Source organism: Thunnus thynnus, chromosome 19 (genome assembly GCF_963924715.1).
Source record: "Thunnus thynnus chromosome 19, fThuThy2.1, whole genome shotgun sequence".
Lineage (NCBI taxonomy): Eukaryota > Metazoa > Chordata > Actinopteri > Scombriformes > Scombridae > Thunnus > Thunnus thynnus.
Window position 1 is genome coordinate 174,222 of NC_089535.1, and position 11,601 is coordinate 185,822.

At 43.1% G+C, this 11,601-nt stretch overlaps 1 protein-coding gene across 2 annotated transcripts; it reads right to left on the reverse strand.

Moving 5' to 3' along the window:
- Positions 1-2,402: 2,402 nt before the first annotated feature.
- Positions 2,403-11,217, reverse strand: wu:fi75a02 (uncharacterized). Of its 2 annotated transcripts, XR_010924665.1 has the most exons (12): positions 11,061-11,217; positions 9,897-10,028; positions 8,917-9,789; positions 8,219-8,696; positions 6,514-6,828; positions 6,292-6,315; positions 5,885-6,062; positions 5,618-5,706; positions 5,463-5,534; positions 3,606-3,736; positions 2,561-3,395; positions 2,403-2,502 (listed from the first exon to the last, which is right to left on the reverse strand). XR_010924665.1 is itself a non-coding variant. In XM_067574305.1 (11 exons), exons 2-11 carry the CDS (start codon positions 10,021-10,023, stop codon positions 3,235-3,237), a joined length of 2,448 nt encoding a protein of 815 aa, XP_067430406.1. In that variant the 5' UTR covers positions 10,024-10,028; positions 11,061-11,217; the 3' UTR covers positions 2,403-3,234. The 2 variants fall into 2 exon arrangements, 1 of the variants encoding a protein (XP_067430406.1); XM_067574305.1 differs by having other exon boundaries at positions 2,403-3,395.
- Positions 11,218-11,601: the final 384 nt, after the last annotated feature.

Here is an 11,601-nt window from a genome sequence, read left to right on the forward strand (position 1 = left end):
TTAATATGAGCAAACAAATGTAAATACATGTATTTCCATGTTTGTTATTATCCACTAATTCTAACCTTTTTCACTCAGTTTTACTTCCCTTCTCAACATCTCTGCTCTGTGGCTGTTTACAGTTAAACAACTGAAGTAACTAATTCCTGATTGGTTGTTTAGTCTCCAGTCTGATTGCTGGTATTATCAGTTACTGGGAGAGCACTGGAACAATGCTGGTTACATACCTAGTGTAATGAATCTTTATGTATGTCTGTTTACTGTTCAGTTGGACGTTAGGAGCTTGCAGTATGTTGGTAGGATTCTCGCTAACGTCTGCCATGTGTGCAATAGCTAACTAAGCTAGTTGGCTACCTTGATGAATGCTAGCTACACAGCCGGCAGTAATCAGTGATGTAGTTCCTTTAAAAAGACACAACTTTAACTGTGACTCTAATATATTTTCAACTCAGTAGCTCCAGTGCCAGTAAGAAGTCCTGATCGGAGTCTGATGTTTACACTTTACAGCTGACTGACTTACTAAATTATATCAGTCACCTTATAGCAAGCTTTAAAACAAGATGTACATTAATAATTATAAAGTCTTGTCTGTGTAACTGGCAATCATCAGGTTAGCCAACTAGCTTACTTACCTGTTGTTAGGTATCATCAATGGATGTATAATAAGAGCTGGAAGCCGCTGCTTAGACTTGCAGCCAATTTTTCCCAGTGGTCACTCGCGGTACTGCAATGAAAAATCCCCCTGCTGCCCGAAAACCATCGTCCCCATAGACCACCCCGCTGCCCAAAAACCATCGTCCCCATAGACCACCCCGCTGCCCAAAAACCATCGTCCACATAGACCACCCCGCTGCCCGTAAACCATCGTCCCCATAGACCACCCTGCTGCCCAAAAACCATCGTCCCCATAGACCACCCTGCTGCCCAAAAACCATCGTCCCCATAGACCACCCTGCTGCCCAAAAACCATCGTCCACATAGACCACCCTGCTGCCCAAAAACCATCGTCCCCATAGACCACCCTGCTGCCCAAAAACCATCGTCCCCATAGACCACCCTGCTGCCCAAAAACCATCGTCCCCATAGACCACCCTGCTGCCCAAAAACCATCGTCCCCATAGACCACCCTGCTGCCCAAAAACCATCGTCCCCATAGACCACCCCGCTGCCCAAAAACCATCGTCCCCATAGACCACCCTGCTGCCCAAAAACCATCGTCCACATAGACCACCCTGCTGCCCAAAAACCATCGTCCCCATAGACCACCCCGCTGCCCGAAAACCATCGTCCCCATAGACCACCCTGCTGCCCAAAAACCATTGTCCCCATAGACCACCCTGCTGCCCAAAAACCATCGTCCCCATAGACCACCCTGCTGCCCAAAAACCATCGTCCCCATAGACCACCCTGCTGCCCAAAAACCATCGTCCCCATAGACCACCCCGCTGCCCAAAAACCATCGTCCCCATAGACCACCGCTGTAAAAGAGACGTCTGTAAAACTGTTGACAGGACACCTTGAACTTAAAACAAGGACAATTATGACTCTTTCTATTATGAACTTTGATCCTTGGAGGTTTTATTTTTGTAAAACTTTCCTCGAGCTGAGAAAAACTATTTAAAAATCTGTGGCGTCCTCACAATATAAAGTCTATGGGCTACTACTGCACTACTACTAACACTACTGTGCAGATCCAGTGGGCCGCACAACGCAGAAGCAAACCCGGTTTTTTTTTTTTGTGTATGCACTAGCCGAGCAATTCTATTAGGACTGAATGGGCACCATTATTAGTCCAGTATCCAGCTCTTAGTTAGCTGGCTAACTCAGTTAGTGAATATAGCACAGAAAGAAAACTCATAAAACAAAGTATGCACCAAAACTGCATAAAAATCACATGTGGTTGTATTTGTAGGTTGTATCTGCCTCCCTCTTCAGTTACTGATAATACTACTAGCAATCTGATGGGAGACAAAACAGCCAATCAGAAATGATCAGCTCCAATTTTCAGGTTAGTTGATGTTGTGGCTCACTGGAACGCTGAGCGAGTGCAGATGTGAGCGCACAGCAGCTACACTGAGCACGCTCAGAACAGACGCACTAATATCACCACAGCAGCTACACTGAGCACGCTCAGAACAGACGCACTAATATCACCACAGCAGCTACACTGAGCGCGCTCAGAACAGACGCACTAATATCACCACAGCAGCTACACTGAGCGCGCTCAGAACAGACGCACTAATATCACCACAGCAGCACCTCCAGCTTCATATACAGTCTGAGCTTCACTGTGATTGGCTGAACTCTCATCTGAAGCCCCTGATTGGTCAGTGACACACACACACACTATGCTAGTACTCATAAAGTAATAAAGTAATAAAGTAATAAAGTAATACTAGTACTTCAGTGAGCAGAAACAAACTTTATTTGTTCCAAAAATAGATTTTCACCTGAAATATATTTTACAAAAACTTAACCTGCAATTCTCAGTACTACACAGTACTGAGAGTACTACACAGTACTGAGAGTACTACACAGTACTACACAGTACTGAGAATACTACAGAGTACTACACAGTACTGAGAATACTACACAGTACTGAGAGTACTACACAGTACTACACAGTACTGAGAATACTACACAGTACTGAGAGTACTACAGAGTACTGAGAGTACTACACAGTACTGAGAGTACTACACAGTACTACACAGTACTGAGAGTACAACAGAGTACTACACAGTACTACACAGTACTGAGAGTACTACAGAGTACTACACAGTACTGAGAGTACAACAGAGTACTACACAGTACTGAGAGTACTACAGAGTACTACAGAGTACTGAGAGTAGTCAGAGTACTCTGGGAGGGGGGGGGGGGGGGGATTCACATTTTTAATTTGACTAAACGAGAAGTAAAATAAAGTTGTGTCCTGTTGGGGGCGTGGCCTCCTGGTGTGCAGGGGTCAAAGGTCAGCTGTTAAAATATTAAATATTTCACATTTTGAACAGTCTACACTGTAAAAAATTAAACTAAAAAAATAACATCAAGTACACTGCAAAGAAAACAAAACCACCCGCTACATCCGACCACCCAGCTGATGGTGTTACCATGGTAACACAGAAGTAGCAGTGTGCTACAGCTGATGGTGTTACCATGGTAACGCAGCAGTAACGGGCGTGCTAGCAGCTCTGTGTATTTGGCCTTTAGTCAGCTGACAGGAAGTGATGTCACAGTTCACACATCCAGGCCCTGTCGTGTCAGGAAGTCTTCGAGCGCGCTCAGTCGCTCCACCAGCATCACATCCAGGTCCGCCTCGTCATCGCCGGCGCTGCCATGATAATGTCGCCGGGCCGCCGCCCGCTTCTTGGGCACCATGGCAACAGGAAGTCCCACCCCTAAAACAGACAGACATAGTGGAGCTGTGACATCAGCATGACATCGCTGGGTGACAGACAGGAAGCTAAATATACTTCAAAATAAAATCTGTTTACTTAAAAGAAACGAACAGTTAACAACTACGTAACAAAACAAGTATAAAAACCAAAAGGAGAAACATTGATTAAATAAAAGTGTCTCCCCTCAGTGAACTACGTTTCCCAGCATACCTTGCGGCCTCTTCCTCTTCCTGGGCTGAGTGAAGTCAGGGAAGAGGAGGAGCCTGCGCCTCCTCTGCTGGCCAATCAGGAGCAGCGCTCCATCCTTCTCCCGTGGCTCCTCGAAGATCGTCTCCAGACTCCTGCAGGGCAACAGCACAGCATGCTGGGAGATGTAGTTTGTACAGCAGATTTATGCTCTGTGTAGTTCTGCATCAGGGATTACTAGTTTTACCTGTGTTCTTATTAATAGCTTTTTAAAAGTCTGAGATTTGTAGTTGTTTACAATTTACAATTTCATTTAGCAGCTTTTATCCAAAGTGACGTACAAACACAATCAAGGATCTAAGAGAGAACAACACGAGTCAGTGCCATGAAGCCAAGTTCAGGTCTGATAGGAGGTAGATCATCACCATCAGGTGCAGAGGTGTTGATGAAAGAACTGGTCTTTAGTCTTTTCTTAAAGATTGAGAGAGCCTCTGCAGATCTAACAGAGTTTGGTAACTCGTTCCACCACCGGGGAACTACAGAGGAGAAGAGTCTATCTGGTGACTGAGGGTCCTGTTGTGGTACCAGGCGCCTTTCATTGGCAGAGCGTAGTGAGCAGGAGGGAGTGTAGACCTGAATGAGGGGGTTCAGGTAGGCAGGAGCTGTTTTAGTGGCTGTTTTGTAAGCGAGTGTCAGGGTTTTGAATTTGATGGGGGCAGCAACTGGGAACCAGTGGAGGGAGATGAACAGCAGGGTGACGTTGGGCTGGTTGAAGACCAGACGTGCCGTCGCGTTCTGGATCATCTGCAGAGGTTTGATCCATAGACTGTATATAAAGATGGACGTCATGACAGATCCCCAAAAGTGAAGCCAAAACATCTTGATCGCCCCCTGATGGCGGGCTGCAGTATAGGTCATAAGTCCCGCCCCTTCTATGTTAGCGGATGAGCCAAACTAAAAAAATCAAAGAACACATCAAATAAATTTTCCCCAAAGATGGTTTCTGTTATTTCAGGTCGTTCTTATCATGCTGATGTTTGTCTAAGTGCTCGTTTGTTTTTAATTAGTCATTTGATGATATAGAAACGGGGTGTGATGTCATGATTGACAGCGGTGACAGCCGCTCTCAAACCTCCGTCAGGCCGCAGACCGGCTGAGGGGGCGTGTCCCGCGGGCCGTCATCCTGCCGCCTGACTCCACCGCGCAGACTCTGATTCCAAATGACGTCACACAAGCAAGATGGCCGCTCCCAGAAAGGAGATATTTTGACTTCACTTTTGCGTAGCGGCAGGAAGTGGAGACGCGTCGTCCATGTTTATATGCAGTCTATGGTTTGAATGTGCATGCGGGGAGGCCTGCCAGTCAGGAGCTGCAGTAGTCAATGTGTGATATTACAAGAACCTGAACCAGGAGTTGTGCTGCAAGCTCAGACAAGTAGAGTCTGATCTTCCTGATGTTGGACAGGACAAACCCACACGATCGAGTGACTGAGGCCACGTGAACCTTAAAGGTTAGTTGGTCATCGATCATGACACCAAACTTTAAGCTGGATGCTGATGTTTTGTTGTGTGGAGGGACTGGCTGGATGACAAGGAGCTCGGTCTTAGAGAGGTTAAGCTGAAGGTGACATTCTTTCATCCATGCTGATATATCGTATATATATATATATATATATATATATAGTATAGTATCATCAGCATAGCGATGGTGTGAGAAACCATGAGGTGATGTTTGTTAGGTGATGTATAATGAGAAGAGAAGGGGACCAAGCACTGATCCTTGAGGAACCCCTGTGGATAACTTCTCCCCTCCAAGATACTCTAAAATATCTCCTGATAGGCAGGACGTGAACCAGCGGAGGACAGTCCTGTAGTCTTTTACCTGTTGGTGGTGGGGGATTTGTAGTTCTTGTTGGTGTAGATCTCCTCCAGACTGAACTCTTTCTTCTTCAACCTGAAAAACAAACAGACTCGTTATTGTTTTCATTCTATTTTCATACTCGTAGTTATTTTTTCTGCCTGCCTCCATCTTCAGACCTTTTGACCTTTGGCAGTCCCATTGGAGTGAGCGGCGTTTCCCGCGGCGACGCCCGGCGGATTCGAATCTGTGACACTCGTTTACCTCTCTGAGGAGAACATATAAAAAAGAATCAGCAGGAACAACAAGACAGAAAAAATTGTTGTTGGAGGTGCTATTGTTGTTCAGAGTGAACAAAAGATTAAATTAAAAAATGAAGAAATAAATGAAAAGAAACAAACTTTAAAATATTATATTAAATCTATAAATCAGTAAAAAATCTGCACCTCTCCATTTGTGCTGAGATACTTGGAGCTGGCTGCTGATTGGCTGGCTGTGACCGAAACAGACAGTCCATTGGCTGGACATGGGGGGAGGGGCAGAGACCGTCGTCGAGGGAGGCGGAGGCTCCGAGCGCTGTGATTGGCCCGCTGCTTCTGCTGTCGCCGGGCAGAGGAAGTTGGGCTGCAACACAGAAATTATTTTATTGTTTTAAAGTTTGATTTTTAGAAGAAACGCTCATAAAAACAGACAAAATGAAAACATTTAATAAAAGTACATTTAAATAAAGAACATTAAAGTAGAAAAGTGAAAGCTGCTATTAAAGCAGATAAATAAAGTTTTATTGTTATTTGAGTTACTAACACTACAAAATAATAACGTAATAATAATCAAATAATAAATAATTAATTACCTCGGCATCGGCGACCGCATATAACTGTGAAAACAAAACAAGTTATTTCATAATAAATCATAAAACTGACAAAACTGATTTAAACTAATATTTATAATAAAATCATTTATCTTCAAAAATGTGAGAAAATACTTGTTTTTAAATGTAAAATCTTAGAATAATGAATATTCATGAGCTCATTAAATATTAATGATGTTAATTTGAATATGTGAGCCGACCAACCAGTGATCAGAGCTCAGACTGGGCGGGGCCGTCCAGTCCTTCAGGGGCCGCAGGGGACTCCCACAAGCTCCACCCCTCACTGACGCCAGTGTTTCCACGGCAACCGCTGACAGATGCAGCATGGTGGGGGCGGGGCTAAAAGAAGAGGCAGACAGCCACAGGCGGAAAGCACTGTGATTGGAGGAGAGGGAGAAGGGAGGGGTGAAGTCTGAGAAACGCCATTGGCTGGAGGAGACTGAGAGGACATCTGATTGGCTGAAGGTCTGACCCTTCTGGAGGAGATGCAAGGCATGCTGGGAAGAGGAGCTGGAGATGCTAGAGGAAGAAAAAAAAATCTCTATATTAAAATATTCTTTATTATATAATATAAATATTTATTGTTCATTGAGACGTGTAATAGAAGTTAGACTTTAATAATTATAATTGCTTTATTCATAATTTCAAGTTATACTGTATGTTTATTCATATCTTATATTAATTAATTGTTTTAGTCTGTTCTATTAATCGCGTCCTGTGTTCTTAAACGCACAATATGTAATTTCAGCTGCTAGGTGTCTCAATCAAAACAACAACAACAGACGGGAGTGTGATGACGGTGTGAAGCAGCAAGGGATCATGGGAGTTGTTGTCTTCGTTGTTAAATAAGCAGCCTCACCGGGATAGGATTACTCCAGTGTTCATCATTCAGGATGTTTTTACTCTCCAGAACAAACCGACCCGGTGATTACAGGTAAAAACACTGAATAAAGCTGTTTCACCTAAAATCAGTGTTTCTCCGACGATGTTTGGTGACCACCGGACGTTCGGTACGCGCTGTTAGCCGAGCTGCTGCTAACGTTAGCTCAGTTTATTTCTCTGATAACTTCAGATCCAGACGTCCAATGACTAAAATCCTTCTTCCGGCTAAAAGATATAGTTAAAAACCAACTAAATTTATCATGAAAATGTGTCTTAAAACTGAATAAAAGTCAATTTTTAACAGTTTCTGTCCGCCGTTTACATCTGCTGCGTGTTTACTCTTTGGTAGAGGAGGTATGATGTCATCAACATGTGACCAAATGAAACAGTTACTTTGATTAAATTACAGACTTCTGATGGAAACATTTAGTATAATGTAAGAACACAACTCAACAACATATATAACACAGGTCTAGTTGTTTACATTATTACATATTATAGCTTTAAGTTACTTATTTATAATTAATATCATTTAAATAGAACATGTTTAGCTTTACAGTTTAATTACACTTTAAAATGTAAACTAATTTAAAAATCTAATTTGAATCTTTTATACAACAGCGATATATTTAAATGTTTATATAACGTTAATATGTATCCTTCATTATCAGATGTGTTATTAATATTGATTATCAGATATTAATATTGATTATCAGATATGAATATTGATGATCAGGTATTAATATTGATTATCAGATATTAATATTGATTATCAGATATGAATATTGATTATCAGATATTAATATTGATTATCAGATATTAATATTGATTATCAGATATGAATATTGATTATCAGATATGAATATTGATTATCAGATATTAATATTGATTATCAGATGTGTTATTAATATTGATTATCAGATGTGTTATTAATATTGATTATCAGATATTAATATTGATTATCAGATGTGTTATTAATATTGATTATCAGATGTGTTATTGATTATCAGGTGCAGGTGCGTCTCACCTGTGCAGCACCTGTGCTGCTCTGTAACCGTTCTGCCTGACCACCACACTGACGGCCTTCTCTGATTGGCCGCTGTCTCCCTCCTCTCTTCTTCTGTGCTTCCTGTGGTTGAAGTTGTACAGAGTGAGCGGCGCCTCCTCCTCGGCTCCGCCTCCTCTGAAGGAGACCGCCATCCGGCCCACAAATCTCCCAGCATGCTCCTCTTCCTCTTCTTCTTCTGCGTTTACTGGGAACACACTAAATGCTCCTCCTCTTCCTTCGTGGTTCTTCCTCCTCCTCTTCCTCCCCCTTCCACCCTCCTCCTCCTCTCCCCTGCTCCTCTGCCTCCTCCTCTGCTCTGATTGGTTGAAACTAGAGGCCAGAGGAGCCGTGGACCCCTCGCTGTCTGATGAAGATAATGACGAAGAGGAGGAGGTGACAGGTGGGAGGGGGGCGGGGCTACTGGAGGAGGCGGAGCTGCAGGGGAGAGCAGCCAGACCTGAGGAAGAGAAATGACATCATCAATGATTGATCGATTAGTTGCCAATCAGCAGCTGTATTGAGGTGACCTTGATGATGTCACTGATGATGTCACACACTAAAAGCAGCTACTACCATATCATGCCACAATCTCCAGGTGCATTGTGGGTAATGTAGGCTGCGTGTGAGGGACATGTGGTTGTGTGTGATGATGTCATCAATCTGTGCAGGTGAGTTACCTGGGAGGGGGGGAGGAGTCAGAGGAGCAGCTGAGCAGGCTGCTTCTTCTTCTCCTCCTCTCCGCCTACTCTTCCTCCTCCTCCTCTTCCTGCTCCTCCTCTCCAGAGAGTCCAGGCGACGACCGAGAGACGCCAGAGCTCCTCGCAGGAGGCGACGGACCTCCATCCTGTGAGCTGAGAGGAGACGAGGCAGGAGGGAGGAGCAGGAGCAAGGAGGAGGAGGAGGAGGAGGAGGAGGACGAAGGCCAGAGGAGGGTGGAAGAGAGAGGAGAGGAGGAGAGGATGAGGAGGAAAGAGGAGGAAAAGGGGAAGAGGTAGAAGGAGGAGGAGGAAGTGAAACAAGAGAAGACTGATGAAAGAGGAGAGGAGGAAGAGGAGCAGGAGGAGGAGGAAGGGCAGAATGAGTAGACAAGAGAGAAGGAGGTGAAGAAAGGAGGGATGGAGGAGCACGAGGAGAAGAGAAAGAGTGAGGAGCAAAATGGGAAGAAATGGGAGGAGAAAAAGAAGGAGAAGGAGCAGTGAGGAGTGACATGAGAGGAGTAGAGGAGGAATAAGAAAAGAGAGGAGAGACACGAGGAGGAGGGGGAGGAGGAGGAGGACAGGAAGAAAGAAAAGAAGGACATACAGGAAGAGGAGGAGAAGATAAATGAGGAGGACGGACAAGAGAAGAAAAAGGAGTAGAAGAGATAGGAGGAGGAGGAAGAGGAGCAGATGACAGGAAGGAGGCTGGAGGAGTTAGAGGAGCAGCAGAGGAGGAAGAGGAGGCCCAGTGAGGAGGAGGAGGAGGAGGAGGAGGAGGAGGAGGAGGAGGAGGAGAGGAAGGTGAAGAGGAAGAGGAGGAGCTCCAAGGAGGTGCAGGAGGAGAGAAAACGCCTGGAGGAGAAACCGCAGATATAATAATAATAATAATGAAATATGAATAAACAATAGAATCAATAAATAAAAACAATAATATATTAAACAGTAATAAAGCAACGTACCTGTTTGTGTGCCGTCATCTTCATCCTCATCTTCATCAGCCAATGGGAGAGCAGGAGGCGGAGTCACCGCTGCCAGGCCCCGCCCCCTGTCATCACTCTCACTGAGCGTCAGCGGCCGAGAGAGCATCGAGCCTGCGAGAGAGGACTCATCTTCATCATCATCATCATTATTATTATTATTATTGTTACATTCGAACAAACTGGATTAATTATTATTATTAAAATATATTTTAAATCAAACTTCATCAGAATGAATTCAAAGATTAAAGGTTGTTTATTAAATATAAATAAATAAAACTACACTGAATCACAAATGAAAGAACATTAAATATTAATTAATATTAAATTAATAAACATTGATACGAAGAAAACTTTCAAATTATTTAAGTCAAAGTTATTTTTAACAAAACTGTGAAATATCACTAGTTAAAAATCAAATTATTAAATAAAATAATAAAAACATGTTTTTCTTAAATCATTTCTACAAAATTAAAAAAATTACATTTTTTAACAAATTAATGATTTTAATAGAACTTTTCAGAAAAGTTTGGACTCAAATGATTTCTATAAAAATAACTATTTTTTTCTTATTGAATCTTTATTATGTTAAGAAAAAATAATCTACAATTATTATTATAATCAGCTTGTTGCATATAATGATAATTATGTATAAATATTATAATTAATATATTAGATAAAATTATGAACGTGTTAAATGTATACATTAAAATGATAATTTAATTATTATAATAATTATGTGAGTGAAAGAACAGTAAATCTGTTAAATGATATAATACATTTTCAACATTTCCAACCTCCGCGCCTTATCGCGAGATTTGAAAGGTTTCAGCCTACGCGAGATTTGTTCAGTTTGTGCTGGAAAGATCCCAGAAATATTCCTGTAAATCTGCAGCTTTACTGTCAGCTGTTTAACGTCATTCTGACGGTTCTATGTCGTCACAGCGGGATTCTGTGTGACGTCACACGGGGGGACCCCGCAAACAGCGGGAATGTTGCGGGAATGTTGTGGGTCAGTGAGAGGATGAAACGGGATTTGGGGGAAATAAAGGAAACTGGTCGAGCTAGCAGCGGCTAGCTGCCGTTAGTAGGCTTTAAACCGGGACAAACCGGGACAAACCGGGACATTCTAACGGCTCATTTTACCTCTTTCAGTCCCGTGGCTCCGTTAGTTCCGTTAAATCCTCCTGTCTGTCATTTTAGGCGGTTTCCCGGCAGGAATATTCCAGAGGAGTCGGTGCTTCTGTTGTCACAGCAGACCGGCGTCAAGCGACCGGGAACAACACCGGCGGAGCTTCCGCTGGGGGTGTCACAATAAAAGCTCGAACAGGCTATACATCCTTTCAAAGTAAAGCACACAATGGACAGTTATGGAGCTTCCGGGGGATGTTCTTTTCAAAGTAAAAGCACACAAATTGAACAATATTAAAACAATAAAAATAAACCTAACATTTGTACCACCGAGTTTTACCAGCTAGTGGTTACAAAACACGTGAGGTTCATGTAAGAGATAATTAACGAGCACGTGTTGATGATCGCAGAGTGGAATGAAGTCAAATGTTCCTCTTTAAAACACTCGCTGGTAAAAACATTCCTCTTTCAAATACTAACCCATTTCTGTGAAACCACATGACCACACACACACACATGCACATGCACGCACACACGCACGCACACACATGCACGC